The sequence below is a fragment of the Gorilla gorilla genome, chromosome 15 (genome assembly GCF_029281585.2).
Source record: "Gorilla gorilla gorilla isolate KB3781 chromosome 15, NHGRI_mGorGor1-v2.1_pri, whole genome shotgun sequence".
Lineage (NCBI taxonomy): Eukaryota > Metazoa > Chordata > Mammalia > Primates > Hominidae > Gorilla > Gorilla gorilla.
The window spans coordinates 19,406,645-19,430,283 of record NC_073239.2 but is presented as its reverse complement, the minus strand read 5'-3'; the positions used below and the strand labels follow the sequence as shown (position 1 = coordinate 19,430,283).

At 35.7% G+C, this 23,639-nt stretch overlaps 1 protein-coding gene across 28 annotated transcripts in view; it reads left to right on the top strand.

The window, feature by feature from the left end:
* MIPOL1 (mirror-image polydactyly 1) overlaps positions 1 to 23,639 on the top strand; it is a 363,261-nt gene that overhangs the window by 30,302 nt on the left and 309,320 nt on the right. For 15 of the 28 annotated variants that reach the window (XR_002008607.4, XM_019039995.4, XM_019040000.4 and 12 more), the window contains 2 exons: positions 18,420 to 18,557; positions 19,147 to 19,225. Coding sequence is in view for 27 of the 28 variants with exons in the window: in XM_019039995.4 (XP_018895540.4) it covers positions 19,207 to 19,225 (19 nt within the window). In the remaining variant the exon portion in view is untranslated. Of the gene's footprint in view, positions 1 to 11,760; positions 11,898 to 18,419; positions 18,558 to 19,146; positions 19,226 to 23,639 lie in introns of all 28 variants that reach the window. The other 13 variants (XM_055360776.2, XM_055360786.2, XM_055360792.2 and 10 more) reach the window with 2 other exon arrangements.

The window sequence follows — 23,639 nt, the reverse complement described above, 5'->3', positions numbered from 1 at the left end:
TGTTGTTATTGCAACAGGGAACTCCTTTAGTCAGCATTGAGGGAAGTAGGCTGGCAATCTCTTTAAGTTGTGTACCAGGATAGGAGAGACTATCTTGCACTTATAACACCCAAATAATGGCTTAATACAACACAAGTTTTTCACTCATACAGAGTTTGGCTTAGAGATTAAAGCTCTTTCTATCTTGTGATGCCACCATCACAAGGTTCTCAAGGTTGTTGTGGAAGAGAAGGCTAAAGGAGCCCATAGAATGCCTTTAATGGTAAGTCCTGAAATTGGCTTGTATCACATCTGTCCACACTATTTTGTCTACAATTCAAGTGACCAAAATATAAATAAGGCTAGGAAATATGATTTTCCTGCACATTTAATAGGAACTGCTATGGTTATAATCCAACTAGGATGGGGATTTGGAAAGGGACAGAGTAGGAGAGGAAATGATGGTTAGATCTCATCTCTTTTCATTACTCCAGCAAGATTTTTACCCTGCCTTGACAGTACCATTTGGCACTTGCTGCTTGGGCTGTTGCTGTGGATTTCTGTATTGGTGGGACAGACAATGATTGACCTAAGGCAACATCGGGGACTTAAGAACCATACACATTACACATTTTTCTCTCACCTATTCTTTCAGCATCACCAGTGTCTACCTTTCACCTGAGGTGGCCCCCAACCCTATTTCAAGACAGTTGACACACAGATTTCTTGAATTTTTTGGTTGGTTCCTCAGGTCAATGATTTCTTTCTTTTCTTTTTTTTTTTTTTTAGTAGTTCCAGGTGGATTTTGGGGAAGAGAACCGGCAGCCTTTTGCAGTTCATTGTCTTAAGGGGAACTGGACACCTTCCTGACTTCTGATTAAAACATTTTTAGGACAAAAACTCCAACCTTACCTTACCTAAAAAACCGTTTAGTTTCTTGTCCTCGTAAATAGAACAAACAGTTTATTGCTAGGGTCTAGGGATGATGGTAATGACATGATGGCACCATGACCCAGAGAGTAGCAGAAAACTTTGTATTGGGTTACCTATGAAATGTAGGTCTTTCTTTAGGAAGCAAATTATGTTTCTTTCAACCACTGATACTATATTTATCTTCTCTCTTCAGGTCGGGTTAAAGGTCTGAAACAATAATTAAAAAATCAACTTATCAAAAATACTTTGCTTCACATTTTTCGTGTGTAATTAGTGTTGCAAGGCACCCAAAAGAAGAAATACTGAAAACAATTTGTGGCCAGGCACAGTGGCTCATACTTGTAATCCCAGCACTTTGGGAGGACAAGGCGGGAGAATTGCTTGAGGCCAGGAGTTTGAGACCAGCCTTGTCAGCATAGTGAGACCCTGTCTCTAAATAAATGAATAGATTTGATTTGGTAAAATAAGTATCCTGACCAATAAAGAAAAGTTAATAGATTGAAAATGGTAAAGTTTCTAAAATAAGTCAACAATTTCATCAAACATCTTTACAGTGTATAGCTTATTTAAACATATATATACTTTTCTAGGTATTGTGCAAAACAGGCACTAGAGACATGAATGAGTGCATTGTTAAATTTATAAATATTATTAAAAGATTAATTTGTGTGTGTTTGTGTTTGAGACAGGGTCTCACTCTGTTGCCCAGGCTAGACTGCAGTGGTGTGATCTCAGCTCACTGTAACCTCCTCCCTGGCTCAAGTGATCTCTTACTGCAGCCCCCAAGTAGCTGCGACTACATGCGTGTGCTACCACACCCAGCTAGTATTTTTTGTAGAGACGAGATTTTGCCATATTGCTTATTCTGGTCTCAAACTCCTGGATTCAAGTGATCTATCTGCCTTTGGCCTCCTAGAGTGCTGGGATTACAGGTGTGAGCCACTGCACCCAGCCAAGCCCATTATTCATTTTTGCCACTAAGACTAAACTAACCAAAAAACAAAACAAAAACCAAAAAGCCCATTGGTTATATGAATTAACATTACAGAGTAGCAGACCAATTAACATTATTAAATTAAGTCAACAACATGAAGAGATATATACTTAAATTCCATATTGAGTTTATGCAGCGATGTAGAAATAAAACTATTAGGAGGAAAAATCTGTTACGGTCACTACTGATTATATACTTCTTTATGCTGGTGATTGATTTTAGGGGCTTTTATTGAATTAAATTTACATACTTTATGTCATGATTCAAAAATGGGGTTTGGCTCAAAGTTTAGTTACATTAAGGATTAAAATATTTTTACATTAAAACTATATATGTCACAAAAAGACTGCATGGTCTCATTTATATGTAGAATCTAAAAAAGTTGGATTTAGAAATAGGAAGATGATGGTTATCAGGGACTAAAGGTTGGGGATGGGAGTGATTGGGGAGATGTTGGTCAAAGGAGACAAAATTTCAGTTTGACAGGAGGAATAAGTTCAAGAGAGCTATTGTAAAACATGGTGACTACAGTTAATAACAATGTATTATATTCTTAAAAATTGCTAAGAGAGTAGATTTTGTGTTTTCACCACAAAAAAGACATGTGAGATAATGCATATGTTGATTAGCTTGATGCAGGCATTCCACAATGTATATTTCAAAACAACATGTTGTGCATAAATATATACAATTGTGACTTGTCAATTAAAATACATAAATATGCATTTAAAAATCATTATTAAGAGGTGAATTTTGATAATCTTAAACCTGCTCTAACAGGACTAAAAATTTTCACCGAATTTTTAAGAAATAAAAAAGTTTTACTATGTTATTTATTAATAGGAAAAGGTCAACAAAGTGTTGAGAAACGCTGCTTCTGCTTTTGTATATGTCTCTAGCTGTTTGTTATTGTGACCAGTGGAACTTTGAAGAGAGTTTTACAGTGGTGCTTGCAGGGTGTTGCTCCATATCTCTATCTTGTGGAGTAACTTTGTATATTTTATCATATTCCTTAAAGGGACAGCGTGAATACTAAGTTTTTCCTTGGAGAAATCAGCTGCCACTTTTCTTTTTCCTATGGGAAAATTTTAGAAGATGTTGAAGAAATCCCAAGTATTCATAAATATTACTTATCAAATGAGAAATTTTGGTCAGAATCTTGGTTGGGAAAAATGTGGGTAATTACATGTTATAGATGAAAAGCTGGGTTTTCTAAAAGTCAGTTTTGTTAGGTTTACTGCAAAATTAATAAAAAGGACTGATATATAAGCTTTGCAAAGTGAGTCTATTTCTCCAGTAGATGGCGCTGTATACTAATGATATTGTGCTACTGCATGGCAAACAAGGGAATGCAGCCGATGAGATAATATTAAACTTAAGTAAACCAATATGTAATACAATTCAATATTTTACCTATTCATTATGTAACTAGAGACAAAATATAATTTTATTCCATATATCTCTGTCTATCTATCTATATGTTATTTTCCGGTTATCTGTGGAGAATGTGTACAGTTGATTGTTGGAGTTAGTGAGTTTTTATTGGTCTGTCCTTACACTTTCAGTCAGTACTCTAATGACCAAGAAATTGTAAAAGATTTTATTATTATTATTATTATTATTATTATTATTATTATTATTATTATTATTATTTTTGAGACAAGGTCTTGCTGTATCGCCCAGGCTGGAGTGCAGTGGTGTGATCACTGCAGCCTCAAACTTCTGGTTTCAAGCGATCCTCCCACCTTAGCCTCTAGAGTAATTAGGACTACAGGCACTCACCACCATGCCCAGCTAATGTTTTTATTTTTCATAGAGATGGATTCTCCCTGTGTTTCCCAGGCTGGTCTCAAACTCCTGGCCTCAAGCAGGACTCCTGCTTTGGCCTTCCAAAGTGCTGGGATTACAGGCATGAGCCACTGTGCCCAGCTAATATTTTCAATATACAGTTGAAATTATTTTAAATGGCTTCCACTCAATGATTTGCCAAAATAATGGAAGTTCTGCATTCCCACTGATATTAACATAGTGACTGATTTCTATGGTGTGCTTGATACTAAGGCTAATAGATGAATGTCTTGTAGATACTTCTGCATTTACCAGTTGATTTCTATACTTAAAAAGTAGTATCAGGTGTGTTTGTTCTCAAACCTGTTTATACTAATTGTATCTGTGATCATAATTATATAATTATATTAAAGTAAGCTAATGGAAATTTCATTATAAAAAGCATTCTCTCTAGGAAAACTAAGATGAATGTTTTGGAACAATCAATAAAGGTGAATCACTAAAAAAAAATTACTATCAAAGAGGTGTGAGTGAGAAAACTGAATAAAAGCCGTACAGGCCGGGAGTGGTGGCTCGCACCTGTTATCCTAGCACTTTAGGAGGCTGAGGTGGGAGCCTCGTTTGAGGCCAGGAGTTAAAGAAAAGCCTGGGCAACATAGGGAGATCGTATCTCTATAAAAAATTTTACAAAAGTAGCCGGATATGGTGGTATGTGCCTGTAGTCTAAGCTACTCAGGAGGCTGAGGTGGGAGGATCACTTGAGCCCAGGAATTTGAGGCTGCAGTGAGCTATGACCACACCACTGCACTCCAGCCTGGATGACAGAGCCAAACACTGTCTCTAAAAAAAATTAAAATAAAAAATAAAAAATATTTTATTATTGTTTGGCATATAAATCATGCTTGACTTCTGCAGTGTACCTAATGTATACTGTTTTATAGTATACAATGATATAAAGATACACTGTGAATACAAGTAATACCTAGAAAATAGAAGTTAAAAGAAGTTACTAACTGAAGAATTATCACTCAGCTAATAAATTTCATACATCAGGGTTTATAAGGAGTTTTGGTTAAGGTATAGATCAGCTTAACTCTTTTCTTCACAGTCTACTCTCTGTCCCTTATTAGTATCTTGCTACACATGTTCAGTCATCTTTTTATAATTTGTCTCACATTTTTTCTCAATATTTTATATAAAAGGAGAAACATACTAGTATTCCAGTGATCACCAGGACTTGAGCCATCCAATGGGAAAATGGAAATTGCAACTATATCTCTTCACAAGTCTTCTAATGTCATCTTACCCTTCTGACTATTCTTTTTCCTCTTCTGTCAACACATACTTGTACCTTTTAATATCCTCTTACCATTTTGACTATTTTTTTCTTCTCTTTCAGCAATACTTGTACCTTTTTATAGTATTGATGGAGGCATTTACTTGCATTGATGGAGGCATTTACTTGCATGTATCACTTTTCTAAGACCAAATTCACTTTTTTTCCTCAATTTTTCATAAGTATCATGTCAGTTGGGGCCTTTAAATCAGCCTGCCAACATATTTTCTAATTCTGGAGATCAAGCAAATTTGATTTTCATTTACTTCTTTTAATGAACCTGCAATCCCATTGCTATATCATGCTGCCAAAGCAGAAAGATTAAAATCTGGCCACTCTAAAATTCCCAGATTATACAGTGATTAAACTATTCAGTAGTCATCCTAAGTGAGTATATAAGTCTTCTCCAGTGTAGCTGAGGTGTATACTGTTTCATCAGCTTAGTGAGGCATCCACTCCATGCATGTATGGCTTCATCTTTTTAAATTGATGCCAGTCTTGACCAGTCTTTTGGAAGAGAGCACCCTCTAGTGTCACTATTTGGGGTAACACGTGTATTTCATCATGATGAAATGCTACTGAAAACACTATTTGGGCTTGATTCAGTAATTCAGTACTCCCTAAAATTTCCAGTCGTTCTTTGATTGTTGGGGCCAGTGTTAATACAGACACTACAAAGGTTAACATCAGGTACTTGTGGCCTGAGTGCAATTTAAATATAAATTGGCCCCAATAAGAAGTCAGTTGGCTGTATTTAACTTTCATATTTTTTCAGAAAGCTTTTAACTTTTTGAAAAAGTTTATTCTATATGTGGAGGCTTCAAAAAGTTTATGGAAAAATGGAATTAAAAGATAAAAAATATAAACTTTATTTCTCAACATAAGTGTCATCAAGTTCAGGACACTTTTGTTGGTAATGATACCGGCCATTTAGTCCATCCCTAAAGAACTGAGGGTCCTAGGAATTTAACCATGTCAGTGCGGTCATTTTTACATCATTAGCTGACGAAAAATGAATGCCTTTTACATATTTTTTAAGGTTAGGAAACACAAAGAAGTCAGAAGGAGCCAAATCAGGACTATAAGGTGAATGCTTAATGATTTCCCATCAGAACTCTCACAAAATTGCCCTTGTTTGATGAGAGGAATGAACAGGAGCATTGCTGTGGGGGAGGAGGCCTCTCTGGTGAAGCTTTCCTAGGTATTTTTCTGCTAAAGCTTTAGCTAACTTTCTCAAAACACTTTCATAATAAGCAGATGTTGTCATTCTTTGGCCTTCTAGAAAGTCAACAATCAAAATGCCTCGAACATCTTAAAAAACTGTTGCCATGGCCTTTGCTCTTGACCAGTCCACTTTTGCTTTGACTGGACCACTTTCACTTTTTGGTAGCCATTGCTTTGGTTGGACTTGGTCTTCAGGATCATACTGGTATAAAACCATGTTTATCTCTGTTACAGTCTTCAAAGAAATACTTCAGGATCTTGATCCTACTTATTTTAAAATTTCCATTGAAAGCTCTGCTGTTGTCTGCAGCTGATCTGGGTACAATGGTTTTGGCACCCATCGGGTAGAAAGTTTGCTCAGGTTTATTCTTCAATCAGAATTGTGTAAGCTGATTCCATTGAGACGTCTGTGGTGTTAGTTATTGTTTCTGCTGTTAATCATTGGTCCTGTTCAGTTAGGGCATGGTCACGATAATTTTTTTTTTCTTGAAAATAGAGGTGAACAATCTGCTGCAGTGAGCTTCATCTTCAATATTGTCTGGTCCCTTCTTTTTTTCTTTTCTTTTCTTTTCTTTTTTTTTTTGTTCAGGTGGGATCTTGCTGTATTGCCCTGGCTGGCCTCGAACTCCTAGGCTCAAGTGATCCACCCACCTTGGCATCTCAACGTGCTGGTATTACAGGCATGAGCCACCATGCTTTGCCTTAATTTTTAATTTTTAAATTATTTGTAGAGATGAGGTCTGGCTATGTTACCCAGGCAGCTCTTGAACTCCTGGCCTCAAGTAATTCTCCTGTCTTAGCCTCCCAGAGTGCTGGTATTACAGGCATGAGGCACCACACCTGGCCCCAAACCTTTAATTTAATTCCTGACAGTTGCTTTTGTTAAAGTGTTAGCAAAGCCTAAAATATAGTAGGCTTCGATTCTAGTTACTACTCATTTATTGGTCCCTGCAGTACTGATAGAGGTCTAATGTGGTCCACTTAGCTGAATTCTTTTTTTTTTTTTGAAACGGAGTCTCACTCTGTCACCCAGGCTGGAGTGTAGCGGCGCAATCTCGACTCCCTGCAAACTCCGCCTCATGGGTTCAGGCCATTCTGCCTCAGCCTCCTGAGTAGCTGGGACTACAGGTGCCCACCACCACGTCCGGCTAATTTTTTTTTTTTTTTGTATTTTTAGTAGAGACAGGGTTTCACCGTGTTAGCCAGGATGGTCTTGATCTCCTGACCTTGTGATCCGCCTGCCTCGGCCTCCCAAAGTGCTGGGATTACAGGCGTGAGCCACCGCGCCCGGCCTCAATTTTTTGATAATAGTCATCTTGCTGGGTATGAGTCATATCTCATTGTGGTTTTGACATAGATTTCTCTAATAGCTCATGATGTTGAGCATCTTTTCATGTGTGTATTAGCCATTTGTATGTCTTCTTTGGAGAAATGTCTAATCAAGCCCCCCCTCCCACTTTTTTTGTCTATTGAAGGCAGTAGTAGTGTGTTTCTTTTGAGGCTTTTCTAAATTATTATTATTATTATTTTTGAGACCCTTGTCACCCAGGCTGGAGTGCATTGGTACAATCTCGGCTCACTGCAGCCTCTGCCTCCCGGGTTCAAGCGATTCTCCTGCCTCAGCCTCCTGAGTAGCTGGGACTACAGGCATGCCCCACCACGCTTGGCTAATTTTTTGTATTTTTAGTAGAGACGGGGTTTCTCTATGTTGGGCAGGCTGGTCTTGAACTCCTGATCTCAGGTGATCTATCTGCCTCGGCCTCCCAAAGTGCTGGGATCACAGGTGTGAGCTACCATGCCTGGCCTCCAAATTATTTGTGCACACTGTTCCTTGTTGTGTGTGATCAGTGACAGCTGTTCCTTTAGCTCATGTTCAGCTAGTGTGTTTTTATAGAGTTTTCCTTGAATGCCAGGGCCTCTTTCAGTCTTTGCAAATTGCTTTGTGCTGGGACACTCCTTTAGCCCTTAGTTAGGCTTAATCTGATCCAGGGGATCATCCTGAGGTGAAAGTTTAAGATCTCAGGTCTTTTCTGGGAATGCCTCTTGCCTGGGCATGTGCTGGCTTTCTAGATTCCCTGGTATACTTGGCTGCTTGTCATGTGGTCACGTGTTAATTTCCCAGAAAGTCTTGCTCCAGCTTCTCTTTCAGGCCATAGATGGTCTGTCATATGTCTTCCCCAGTCATTTCTAGGCCTGGGTCTCTGTGGATCTGTTGTCACTTTGCAGCCTGTACAAGCAGTACCTGCCACTTTTCCTACCTGAGTTCTGAGCTAGGTGAAACAGAGGAGTGCCTTGTGTCAGTCTTTAAACATCCCCTAGACAGGTCAGCACAGACATGCACAACAATTTGTCTATCAGATCTACTCTGCTCCCTCTAGTTAGAGGGAGGGAACTGCTTCAAGTACAAGACCTCCACTGCACCAGGTAGGGGATGGGGGAAGAGCAAGTGAATAAAGCCATATAATACTGTGCTATCATTTTGAAGATGAGTTTTTCTTGATTTGATGTTTTTTTTGGTTGCTGTAAACCTCTGACTGTTTTCTATAGCTCCAGCCAGCAAAGTTGGTTCAGACAGTTTCTGCTTTGGTTTTTTAAAAAATTCTCTCTGGGATAACAAGAGCATACATTTTTCTACTCCACTATTTTGCTAACATCTCCCCCTTTGACTTTTTAAAAAAAGTTTTATTGTTGTTGTTTGTAGAGGCTGGGTCTTGTGTTGCTCAGGCTGGTCTTCAACTGCTGGCCTTAAATGATCATGCCACCTTGAAGTTTTGATCTTAAGTAGTTAACTTTTGCACCCAACTTGGTGGGTGGTTTGTGTCTGGCTAAGACACTGTGCAGGTGCTCAGAGATATGTGATTGCTGTTTAAGGAAGGAGAGAATCTGTGTAGTTGAACTCTAACCCTTGAGCCAGTTTGGTCTCCATATTCTCGTGGACTGCTTGGTTAAGTCCTGCTCACTGACTGTTATGGTTTGTTTTGGTATGTGAACATTTCCCTTTCTTTGTTTTGAGCTTGTTTTTTTTGAAATTTTGAAATTTTTTTCTTCTCTTAGAGACAGAGTCTCGGTCTATTACCCAGGCTGGAGTACAATAGCGCGATCATAGCTCATTGTAACCTTGAACTCTTGGACTCAAGTGATCCTCCTTCCTTGGTCGCCAAAGCAGCTGAGAGTTACAGGCAAACGCTATCTTCTCCCTTCTGTGAAATAATTATTCAATGAATTTTATAAGAAAGTAAATGCTGTATATTCTCTTTTATTTTGCAATATATGTTTTTAACTGTTTGTTATAAACGATTGCTAACATACACAAAAGTAGAGAAATAGAATCACAATGCCTATATATGTATTACCCAAGTTTGACAGTTATCCTTCATGGTTTGTGTTGGTTAATCTTGTTTCATATATATCCCATATTCTACCTGTCCTGTGAATCCTGCTCTTTTCCCCCCAGCTCCCATTCTCACCCCAGGATAATACTTATTAGTGAAACAAACTTCCCTCAGGAGGCATATAATGTTTGTCTTTTTGTAATAGTTCTAATAGTTATGACAGGATAAATATTCAGTTTTGGTTTCCCTTCATTTTATTTGAATTTGAGAGAAGATTTTCTTAATGAATTAATAATATAAAATGTCAGGTTACTCATACAGCCATTTTGCAGGTAGTAATCATGATTATGTTATATAAATCACCACATCATAGAGATGAAACTTTCTTGAAAGAAGTGCTATTCAGGGCCGGGTGCAGTGGCTCACGCCTGTAATCCCAACACTTCGGGAGGCGGAGGCTGGTGATCGCTTGAGCCTAGGAGTTCAAGACCAGTCTGGGCAACACGGTGAAACCCCACTTCTACAAAAAAAAAAAAAAAAAAAAATTAGATGAGTGTGACGGCTCATACCAGTGGTGCAGCTACTCAGGAGGCCAAGGCAGGGGTATTGCTTGAGCATGGGAGCTGGAGGTTGCACTGAGCCAAGATCACATCACTGCTCTGCAGCCTGGGCAACAGAATGAGACCCAGTCTCAAAGAAAAAGTAATATATATATTTATTTTTTAATGAAAAATGAAAAGTCATCAGTGTCTTTTGGGAAGTCTTTTAAAAGTAGCATACATTGCTCAATTTTTTTTTTTTTTTTTGAGATGGAGTCTGACTCTGTTGCCCAGGCTGGAGTGCGGTGGCACTCGGCTCACTGCAAACTCCGCCTCCCAGGTTCACACCTTTCTCCTGCCTCAGCCTCCTGAGCAGCTGGGACTACAGGTGCCCACCACCACGCCCAGCTAATTTTTTGTATTTTTAGTAGAGACAGAGTTTCACCATGTTAGCCAGGATGGTCTCGATCTCCTGACCTCGTGATCCGCCCACCTCAGCTTCCCAAAGTGCTGGGATTACAGGCGTGAGCCACCGCGCCTGGCCTGCTTAATTTACTTAATACTTGGACAGAAACACTGTGCAACTGTATTAGTATTAATTTTATAGATAATATTTTTAGCTCAGTTGATTTGTCATTTTGAAATAGCTTTTAAAAAAATGTGTCTTCAGAAACAAATTTGTAGTTGAACATATATTTCTGGATCCTAAGAAACTATAATGTGGTAAAAAAAAAAGAGTACAACACTTACATAAAATTTATAGTTGAAATTATAATTTTAAGTTGCAGGAAGAATAAAACTAATTGTTTCTTCAAGGAAATTTGTATGTATAGTTCAGCTTCTTTTATGTTTTCTTTTCATAATGCATTTTTATCCCATGTTATGGAACATCTGTTTTGGGATCATATTTTTACTGCATGCTTTTCATTAATGAAAACATTTATTAAGAATGACTCAAGAAATTAAATCAGCTTTTGTAGTTTCTCAGAAAAATGAATGGAGGAGGCTGTGACATTCTTGATAATGAACAAGAAATTGGAACTATAAGTGTAATTTATTTTACTATCTTTAAAATCTTCACTTCTAGTAATTGTATTCTATAACCTGTAAGCTGACTTTAATATTACAGTTTTTAAAAATGAAGTACGTAGGTTGCATGCAGCACTGTCCTTTGGGATTGATTAGCTACAGTAATTTTAGCAAATTACATAGATAAATATTGTATTTTTTGGTGTTTCTTTGAGACATGTCTTACTCTGTCGCCCAGGCTGGAGTGTAGTGTGCAATTATGGCTCAATTATAAAATTGTCATTACATGTTTAAAACTCAAAGTATGACTTGTTATTAGGATATATTTATTCTTCCGTATATGCCTCTGTTTGTTAAGGTCTTCTTTGTTAGTATTTATTGTTAAACTACAGAAAATATGGAAAATCGCTAAATGGTTTTTGTTCAATTTGAGAAAAATCTGTTAGTAAGCATTATAATATATGATGAATTAAAGACCTAAATGATTATTTTTAACTTTATTTTTGAAAGACATTTTCTGATAGCTATTCTTTTGTTTGATTTCAAGTGGCTACTTATCACAGTTGTCATTATAGATAAATTTAGCTTACTCTAATACATTTTCAGCTTTGATTTGCCAGGAACTTCAGGTGGCTGTATGGAAATGTAAACCTTTGTATGAAGGAGTGTATCAGTGCATCAGAGCTTGGCACCCACACGGATCTTAAGAAAACAGGCTATTTGTTCCCTGGAGAAACTATTCTGTAAGATGACTTTGTTTTTATATTCTGTTCTGTGCTAGATTAAGTGATTTAGTTTAGTTTTGCTTAGGGCAAAACGTTTCAGGATATTTTAGAAAATCCTGGTATGCGATTACCTTCTGAAAATAATACTAGTTTTACAATTTTGCTTTTTATCAGTAGGCTTTGCAGTGCCATATTCATTCTCAAAGTGTCGTTTGCAGCTGGCACTAAAGACTACTGCAGTATTCAAAATAGTATATTGTCTTACCCTCCAAATTTTGAAAATGTGGAAGCCATATATTTGAAGCACCAAGTATTAATTTCCTCTTAATTTGATGTCCTTTTATGGTTAGTTTTTAGAGAAACTACCAGTAGGACACACACACACACACACACACACACACACACACACACACACAAACACGTTTATAAGAATTGACCTATGTGATTGTGGAGGCTAACAAGTCCCAAGATCTGCAGTCAGAAAGCTGGTGACCCTGGAGAGCCAGTAGCGCAATTCTGTTGCCAGTTTGAAGGCCTGAGATCTAGGAGAGCTGATGGTATATTTCCAGTTTAACGACTACTGAGCTTGAGCCCCAAAAGAGTGAATATTTCATAGTCTGAAGGCAGTAAAGGATTGATGTCCCAGCCGAAGGCAGTAAGGCAAGAGGAGATCCCTCTTGCTTTCTAGAGGTCAGTCTTTTTGTTCTATTCAGGACCTTGACTGATTAAATGGCCCACCTACATTAGTGAGGGCAGTCCACTTTCCCCAGTACACTGATTCAAATGTTAATCTCATCCAGAAACAACCTCACAGACACACCTAGAATAATGCTTGTAAATATCTGGCCAGCCCATGGCCTAGTCAGGTTGACACATAAAATTAGGCTAGATTCAGTGACTCATGCCTATAATCCCAGCACTTTGGGAGGCCGAGGTGGGAGAATCACTTGAGTCCAGAAGTTTGAGACCAGCCTGGGCAAGATAGTGAGGACTGGTCTCTATTACGGGTGCGGCAGGGTGTGGGGTGAGGGGGTGGGGGTGGGGAGGTGGGCGGAAACCGTTACATTGACCTTCAATGATGGGATGTAATTAGTCTTTTTTCATGGTAATTTTTTGAACACTGAAGCATAAACAAAGGGGAACTATCTGTGATAGACATAAAATGTAATAATACAAAACAATTTATTTTCATTATAAATTTTTTAAACTTTAGAATCCTGAATTTAGACTCCTGAATTCTGAGACAGTTGTAAATAGTCCCTAATTGAACTAAGAAATGTGATTTTTAGAAACATTTGTTTAATTCTCAGAAACTCTTTCTTACATTTTGAACTTCTCTATTCCAAGAAATTCTTGCCATATGTATTAGTTTATTTTGAACTTTTTAGTCTAGTTAATCCAAGCAAACACACCAGCAAGCAAGCAGTCAATCAATCATAACAAAGTATAATTATAAAATATTAATTAGGCAATAATAGTTTTTTCAAAGTTTCAAGGGTGTCATGAAGATCACTGTCTTTCTATTCATTTTGGACCTCTCGGTGGTAATGTAGCGTCCTGCAAGGTTTCCTATTAAATTCCATATTATTTATAAATATTTAATTATTAAATTAGAAGTAATACATGCACCCAATTAAACAACCAAATTATACATATAAATATAAAATGAAATATAAATGTTTCTTTCCCTCATTCTCTCTGTCTCCCCACCCCAACTCATAGGCCCTTTCTTCAGACTAACCACTGGTAGTAGTTTCTTATGTATACTTCTGTAAAAAAATAATGTGCCTATTCAAGCATGTATATATATGTGAGTATAATTTTTCTGTTTTTAATTTATCCATACTTTGTGCCTGTATTGTTTTGACCAAGGATATATTTGTATAGGAAATCTATTTGTCTTATTCACCATTTTATATCTAAATCCTATAATATTGTCTGGCTCATAGTATACACATAGTATATATAGATCTCTTGCATTTATGGTATAAACCATATAGGTTTTCCATATGGTTGAGCCACATTTTATTTATACCAGTTCTCTATTGACGGACATTTATGTTAGTTCTAGTTTCTTGCTAGTCATGTCCCTCCACCTGTCCATCCACCTGTCTGTTCATCAAATGTTTACTGAGTCCATATTTTATGCCAGATACTCTTCTAAGGATAGAGAGATGGAGGAGAAAAATCAAGGGCCCTGTTTACATGTAAGTTGCTGAGATATATCAAAAACAATGAAATAAAATCTGAACAGATCAGTTTCATGAAGGCAGTAGTGCAGGTAATGTGATGAGAAAAGAGTTTCTACTTTAGATGGGATGGCCAGGCAAAAAGTTTATTAAGAGATGAGTTTTGAGCAAGGCCTGCATAGTGAGAGAAATGGCTTAGAGATCTAGAAGAGAGAATTCTAGGCATACAGTATAATAGCAAGATAAAAGCTCTGAGGCAAGAATAAGCTTGGTGTGTTCGAAGAACAGAAAGAAGACCAGCATGACTGGAGCATAAGTGTTTGTTCTTACAAATAAAAACTGCTTCAATGAATATCTTTGTACATAAAAATATCTTACATATTTTTGTAAATATTTTTAGTAATGGAACTGTGGGGTCAAATAATTTAAATATATGCCTTTTAAATTTGTATAGCTGTGGTACAGGGCCACTATTATCCCTTATCCTTTCTTCCTGAACCTCTTCTTGCTTTTCATAGCTCTGAGGAACTTGAGTTATCTGGAGCTTGGTAAGCAGTAGGCACACTGGGTGAAAGAGATTCTTTTGGGGAGAGAACGTGTCAGGGGCTATAAATGTTTGAGTGTTTTGTATAATAAGATGAAAATCCAATAGTAAGACATGTGCTTATATTGTGTTGTGTGATAAAATATTTGGCTCTCTGAAATAACGTGCTTTCCTTTTTATGAAACTATTTTAATGCAGAAATTATCAACATTTCTCAAGCTAGAAAATACAAAATTCAGAGTTTTTCTAAAATTACGTTGGATAAAATGAAGTATTGTAAATGATCTCTAGTTTGATACTTGGATTCAATTTACACAAATTTGTGATTAAGAAAATATGAAAAATATGGCATAAACCAAAGTCAGCTGAAAACATTTGCTAAAGTGTGGCTTTTGTGGAGGAAGGTAGGAAGAGCATCTCCTATTTAAAATGTTTTTTAAAATCCTGGGTACTGTTACATTGGGGAATGAAATCCCATTTTTAAATGCTTCTCTGTCAAAAAAGGCATTATTTAATTTTAAAGGGTAAATGTCAGAATTACTTACAATTTTTTAGGCAGATTAGAAATTTCAGACTGGTCAAAGAACAAATTTTGTTTCATGAAGTGTTTTAATGCTGAGTAAATAGGAGAGTCAAGTCACATTTGAGAGCGTAGGGATGTTTGTTTAAATTTTTTCAACCTTCTTTTTTTTGGTGAGTGCATGTAGGAAACTTTATCAGATATATTGAGATTCCTATGTACCTAGAGAGAGAGAAGGGTGTGCAGTTTGCTTAATTATTATTTATTTTTCTTTTCTTCCATGTAAGACTCACTTCCTCTTTTTTTTTTTTTTTTTTTTTTTGTGAGACAGGGTCTCACTCTGTCACCAGGCTGGAGTGCAGTGGCACAATCTTGACTCACTGCAGTCTGCGCCTCTCGGGTTCAAGCAATTCTCCTGCCTCAGCCTCCCGAGTAGCTGGGTACTACAGGTGCACACCGCCAAGCCAGACTAATTTTTTTTTATTTTTAGTAGAGACGGGGTTTCACCATGTTGGCCAGGATGGTCTTGATCTCCTGACCTCGTGATCCGCCAGCCTTGGCCTCCCAAAGTGCTGGGATTACAGGCGTGAGCCACCATGCCCCGCCACTTCCTTTTTTATATACTGAAAATTTTTCAGAATTAAAAATAGCTTGGAGGAATGAGGCTAGGAATTTATTATGGAGAATATTTTAATTTAACAGCTGCTCATATATCTTCTGTTGGTTATAGTAGAGTTTTTTTTTTAAACAGGTGATTTTTTCCATCACAACTTATAAACAAACTTTAGTTGCAAATTGATTTTACTTTGCTTCTTGAACCTGGTGTAGATTAGTAATAACGTAATCTTTATATGTTTTGTCTTTAATGTAATGTTAGCATTTGGATTAAGAAACCCAATTTATCTGATTGTCTGCTGTAAAATCATCCCACTAGTTTTAATGTGAACATATAATTTTTGACTGAAAACAAATTCTTGATATCAAATCTTTAAGGTAAGGACAGAAGTTAGTATTTTATTAGTCTTAATCCTTTGTCCTAAAAAATAAGTATAAATATGTTGCATCTTTACAGAAATCTTCTCCTATTATATGTAGATATGTTTTAATTGTTTGAAACATTAAAACATCTAATTTTTGCTGAAGAATATGCAAATGTGCCACTAAATCTGTTTTTAAAGATTTTTCCAGTTTAATGTCTGAATTCAAATTCATAAAGAGTTGGAAAAATGAGATGTCTGAGCTATAGGATTCACAGGGATTTCATATGAAGCCTATTTAATCAGGATAACACTGTTATTAATATTCATAATGTCAGCTGGAACACAAATGACAGACTATGGGGCCTAAAAATTTTACTTGGTGAATTTATTAAAAGTAGCTTAAAAAATTAATGGAATTTAAGTAAAGTTGGTGAATATGAAAATCTTGTGTTAGCAGAAAAAAAAATCTCTATTAGAACTTTCCTTTAAGACCATTTTGCATTGATGTCTTTTGACAGATTTCATTGGTACTTAAAGAAGAAAGATGCATGAATGGTCATTTAAGAGGATTTAAACACATTGGCACATTAATTTTTACATGAATAATAAGTACTTTCCAAAAGCAATTAACTTACAGTGTACAAGATATGAATTGAAAAATAAGACTGTGACATCAAGGGCAAAGCAAATGTGCTGTACATTTTAAACTTAGTGACAGGACTTTTTAATATTTTGATTTTATTTTTATGGTTTGTGCTGGTTATGACTTAGAATGTGGTTATTTTAATGCATTTAAAAGCAAATTTAAAGGACATTAATTTATTGCTCTCTCCGTCTCCAAAAATATTGGTGTAGTGTTAAGCATTATCTTCTGCCAAGGACCATTTGCATTTTTTGAAGAAGTAAACGTTTATTGTGCTAATTGCAATATTTTATCAGAGAACATGTTCAAATTACAGAAAGGCAATGGGATGATACTGTTTGGGTTTAAGGCTACTAATACATATTTTTAACACAGGCTTATTGGTTATAGCATAACTTAAGAGTATAATAAATAAGCTTCTGAAAGTTCAGTGTGAAAAGTTAAGGACCACTTGAGTAGTTAGTATATAAGTACATTTGTCCTGAATTTTAGCCTAAGAAGGTAAAGTGTGGGGAATGACCTAAAACAGGGTGCATTTTTGTGTAGTACTTGTTACTCTTTACATTTTGAAATATGCCTGTAATGACAGTTATAATAGTACTCAGGTTTTTGTTTTGGTTATTGAAGTTTATTAAAAAATTAATTTTAGATCATTATTTAAAGTCATAACAGTATTGAATATTTTGTTTTACATTTTCCATGCATATTTTACTACATATAAAAGCATAGTTTAGTTATTATCCATAACAGTCAAGTTACGCTTTGCCATTAAGAGAACAGAGGTATTGACTGGAAGTCTCGTTGGGTACTAAAAGTTTCACTTGCAGTCTGCCATAAGCATTATTTTATTTCATTAAAAGTGTAGACATCGCCTATATAAAATAGATGTAGTTTGGGACTCAGAGCTTTATTAGACAAATCATTAATTATCTCAGTGTCCATAAATTATCATAATATAGGTATTAATTTAGGTTTTTGTTATAAGTCATGGAATCAAATTGATATATTGGTTATTTTGTCTAGAGGCTTTCTAAAACTTGGGTTTTGTGTAATTTTTTTGTTTGGCTCTGAGTTATTCCCTTAAATGCCCAGGAGAGGGCAGCATTTTACTACCTCAGTCTTACAAAAGAATTTGCCCTGCTTAGACTGTCAATGTTTCTTGTAATTACTCCCAGTATATTTGTTGCTTGCTTATGAATTAACTTGCATTTATGGAACTAAATCATTCCAATCATTTAATTACACCTGAGGAGCTGAACTATAATTGCTTGCTTCCAACTAGGATCTGATATGGCTTGAGCAGTATTAATTTGGTGTTTACTTTTCTGAGTGCTAAAAGCATTAAAATGATTGTGCAATGGGATTACATTTTACTAATTGCTGGCATTCATTAGCTGGGTAAATGATGAGGAAGAGTGACTGTATATTGCAGAGGGATAAAATTATGGTTTTAAATAGTATATTACTAAGCACATTAAGGCCTGTAAGACATGTTTTAAAATACTCCAGAGGTTATTAAAGACTGTATTTTCTACATGTCTTGGTATATGAATCTCTTATTAAAATACTGCAATTATTATTAACCTTTTTGGGCAATATGTAGGGAAATGGCTTCATTGACTGGAACATATTTCTTTGATATTAATAACTTCCTATATTTTCAGCTAATCCAAAAGTAAATGAGAAACTTAGAAAAAGATTGCCAACTCCAAATCAACATATTTAGAGAAAATTGGAAAAGGAGAAGCTTACTACAGCTTTATTTGAGGACTTTTTAAAGAACGCAGGGTTCTATCTGTGAGGTAAATCTAATTTTATTCTCCTTAAAAGCATAAAAAAAAACTTGCATAGTGTTTTATCATGTTTACTACAAAAACAAATAAGAGAGAGGAGTTATCAGTAATTCCACAAGTTAGTGGTGGTCTTTATGTTTTTTAAAATTAGAGTAATATTCTTAAATTACTTTTATAAGTAAAATTTATGAAAGTAATCTATATGAATATATACACAGTAAATTCAAATCAGTAAATTTGAAATTTTTGGTATAAAATTTATGGCAAATAAAGTAAAAATGTATTTTTCTTAAATGCTTAAAATTGTAGTTGAAGAAGATTTCAGTTAAATAAATTAAATGGTTCTCTACCCAAATCAGCATGAATGTCTAAAAAACTTAACCTGAACTGTATATACTAAAATACAAGTGTGAAGAAAAGAACCTTTTTCTGAGAAAAAGATTTAATTTCTCCTGTTGAAATTCTCAGTTAATTGTCCCATTGTAAATGTTTTAGAAAACCATTTATCCTGTAAATTCTCTGTTAAACAAAGGTAAGATTTAGGTGTGTTCTGATATATTGTTTTCAGTTTATTTATCTAGAGTTGGCTTTATTTTAGCTGCAAATCTTGGAGCAAAAACCAGAGACATTGCCAGAGCAAACAAGAACAGAAATACAAATGGAGAACTGGTCAAAAGGTAAGGACTTTTAAGGTATTAATACCAAGCCCCAGGTGTTGTTCTAGTTCAAGGCACTGAGTGAAGTGTGTTTGTTCTAACCAATATATCAGACAGAGGTAGACAAGTGCGCACACACACACGCAAAACATGCACACAGAGACCCAGGGATTATGAAAGAGATACAAAGAAAGACACACAGAGAAAAGAGACATACACACAGAGAGAAAGGGACACACACATGCACACAGAGGAGACACAGAAAAGACATTGAGAGAGGGAGAAAAAAAAAGACACACTGGGAAAGAGAAACACGCCTACATACAAAGAGACAGAGGAGACAGAATGACTGTGACAGAGATGTACAGAGCCACATTCAGAGAAAGAAAACACACAGAGAAGGAGATCCTCAGAGAAAGAGACACAGGAAGGAAGATACTTGAAGAGGGAAACACATAGAGGCACTGACACCTGGAGGCACACAGAAAGAGAAGCATACACAGAGACTCATAGAGAAAGAGAGATACCGCAGTAGGAGACTTGGTAAGAAAGAGACAGATGTATAGTGAGGGACAGAGAAAAAAAAGAGACACATTGAGAGTGATGGAGACACAGGGATGCGGACAGATACAGAGAAAGAGATGTACATACAGACAAGAGACATATAGTGAAAGAGACAAGATATGGCTCTTTCAGACATATAGCAAAAGAGACAAGATATAGATATTGATATCTATATCTATATATATATATCTCTCTCTCTCTCTCTCTCTCCTCACACAGAGAGAGAAATGCCAGAGTGAAAAAGAAAAATCCACCAGAGAAACAGACACACCTAAAGTAAGGAGAGAGAGTAGAGAGAATGAGAGACAGACATGTATATATGCAGACAGAGGAGAAAGACATAGATCAGAAGATACATACATTGAAAAATAGATTAAGACACATATATGAGACAGAGAAGAAGAGACTCACAGGTATGCACATGTGGAGGAACACAGCCTGAGAGGCAGAGAACAGTCAGAGACAGATAGAATTGGAAAGACTGTCTGAAGACAGAGACAGACTGAGATATGGCCTGAAAAACAAGTGGAAGGAAGGATGGATGGATGGATGGATGGATGGATGGATGGATGGACAGTCAGACAGATAAGAGCAGCAGACATAAGGGAGGGGGCAAGAGATATTTAAGATCTATTACAGTAAAATGTTGAAAATTTGGAATCCTTGGGAGATGATTTTTTCTGAATGTGATATTACATATATTTGAAAACTTAAACCTTCATGTACATCTTTTAAAATTTCCTCTTGTATTATAATTTAAAAAATAGGATTCTTTTTAAAACACTGTGTGCATCTCTTCCTTTTTTGGTTCCCCTTCCCCCAACAGGGCTCCTGTTCAGCATAGTCCAGCCACATTTTTATCCTTTTTTGAAGGTTAAAGTACATTTTTGAGGACCGTTCTATAATCATTGTACTGAATAAGTTAACAATTATACATTCTTTTGAGTTATAGAAAGATCTGAGTGCCTTTTTCTGATTTCTGGATTGTGTTTTTGATTTTTATACTGTTAACAAATTTTCTTGCTGTTTTTGCACTCACCATTAGTAATTTCTCTTTTTATTTGTCACTCTGGGCTGCTTATTATGAGTTTAGAATCCAGATAGCTGATTTAATTCTATATAAACAGTCATATATATTATCTGGGTAAGATAGTTAAAGGTTTTTTGTGCAAAGTTAATAGTGCATGTATTATGTGACACTTAATTTTGGTGTGCTCTATATATTCAAGTTGTGGATAAGAATGTATTGGTATGAAGTTAGGAACTAATTTGTTATAGCTATGTTTATTCATTTATTCAAGTAAGTAAGCAGATACTCTTCTTTTAAAGAGCTCAAAAGCATTTTACTCAATTTATGTTAAAAAAATAACAAAAAGGAAGCAAATAATGATGCATCTGTTGTGTTTCTCATTCACACATCATATTGCTGTAAGAGTTATATTCAAATTAGAGACCAAACGATCTTTAAGGAGTCAAAGGAGTTATTTTTAATATATCTAAAGAGATAGAGACTGTAGAGGAAGTACTACTGATAAATGTCCAGTAATCAGGAAGGATGTCAAGGAAGGAGCTGATGAAGCTCTGGGATACTTATGAAAAGGAAAGTTTTATGGTTGAAGATACAGATGCATAGACAGTTTACAGTAGGCACAGTAAACTATACAGATGCATAGACAGTTTACAGCAGACATGACTGATACAGCATTAGGAAAATCTACATTTTTACAGGCATCTTTTTGACATTGGAAAGAGGAATAAGACATTCCCTTTTATAAGGATCCATTATTAAACATTATTAGGAAAAAGGTCAGATGCGGTGGCTTATGCCTGTAATCCCAGCACTTTGAGAGGCGAAGGCAGGTGGGTCACTTGAGGTCAGGAGTTCGAGACCAGCCTGACCAACATGGTGAAATCCTGTCTCTACTAAAAATACACAAATTAGCTGGGTGTTTTGGCACACACCTGTAATCCCAGCTACTCGGTAGTCTGAGGCAGGAGAATCACTTGAACTCCAGTGGCGGAGGTTGTTGTGAGCAGAGATCATGCCATCACACTCCAGTCTGGGCAACAGAGGGAGACTGTCTCAATAAATTAAATAATATTAGGAAATAAAATTAAACATAAATATTTTAACTTTCAAGTCTTGGGATAACAGATATGTTTAAACAGTAAAATCTCACATTGTCATCTCCCTGATGGCAGGGTTCATGGGATTTATCTTAAATCACAAATTGCTTCAAAGCTCTATCTTACATAAATGTTCCTAGTCGGTTCCTTTGAATAGTTATTTTATTTAGTATAATTTTACTAACTTTAAAAGAAATTAAGTTAATTAAAACTTGTATTACACAGATATGCCTTTATTTCATCTTACAAATTTGATTTTAAAGAGTGCTGAAGTGACCATTTTTTTCCTAGCTTTACTGTAGAAACACTTCTGAAATATTTTAAGTCAAAGAGTTGATAAGATTGATAATGTAACATATAGAACCATTTATGTTTTTCTTTGTTTTTGTCATTGTAGACATTTTGGAAAATGGAAAGCTGAGGTTGGTAGATGGGCTGGGTGATGACATCTACAAAATAAACCCAAGTTTTTTTTTTATATGTATATTTTTTAAAGACAGAGTCTCACTCTGTCATCCTTGCTGGAGTGCAGTGGTATGATCATGGCCCACTGTAACCATGAATTACTGGGCTCAAGCAGTCCTCCTTCCTCAGCCTCCTGAGTAGCTTGGACTACAGGTATGAGTCACTGTATCTGGCTAATTTTTTTTTAAATGGTTTGTAGGGGTTGGGGGGTCTCACTATGTTCTCCAGGCTGGTCCCAAACTCCTAGCCTCGAGCAATTCTCCTGCCTCAGACTCCCAAAGCCCTGGGATGACAGGCGAAAACAACTGTATCTAGCCCCCAACTTTCTTTAAGGAGTTAAAAAAACAGTCCTGAATGAATGTAGTTTGTAAGTTGATAAAAACAATGTGTGTGTGAATAAACATATATTGCCAGCAAAAAAAGTGTTACCATCTTCAGGCCTTTTAAGGGGTAAGGATGTTTTGCCTTTTTGTGAAAACTTCTATTTAAGGGTTCTCTTTTGAAAAAAAAAAAGAAAAAAATGAAATGTCATAGTCAAAGGAGTTTATACCCTCTGAAATAATGAGTTGTTAAATTATTGTTGTTTAGCCCTTTTTTGTACTTACTTATATACATAACTATGTAAGAAAAAAGACATAGATATCATAAATCTTATATGAATAATTATTTGGAATACTGTTATAAATTCCTGATCATTTCTTAAATTAATGTTGTTGATTTTTATTAGCAGATACATGGTTTAGTAGTTTTATAGCATACAACAATTCTTTGCAAATAGTTTACATATTTACAGGTAAATATGTCTGCCCTAAGTATACATACTTGCAATTTTGTAGGTAAAAATGAGATCTGGATACCAGTTAAATTTAGAAAATTGTGAAACTTATTTAAATTTAGAACCTTTAGGGGTCAGTGTTCCCTAAGAAAGGTTACAAAAGGTTACTGTGCCTACCAAAATTAAATATTAAATCTGCTATATTGTAAATATATATATATTTTTTACCAATTTAAGGTAAGAAATGATGAGAATTATACCTTGAAGAAGCTTTTGACCAAAATCTTTCAATTTAATGAGTTTGTTCAATATTGTTTTTAGGTTTATTATTTGGGGGGATCATCATATGTAATATATATTTTACACACAAGTAGTTATTTTTATTTATTATCTAAATTTTGATATAGATTACATATTTTTAATTTATCTTTAAGCTTAAAACATGATCATGATTCTAAATCAGGAATCATTGTACTTATTTGAAATAAGGTGAGAAGGCACTTA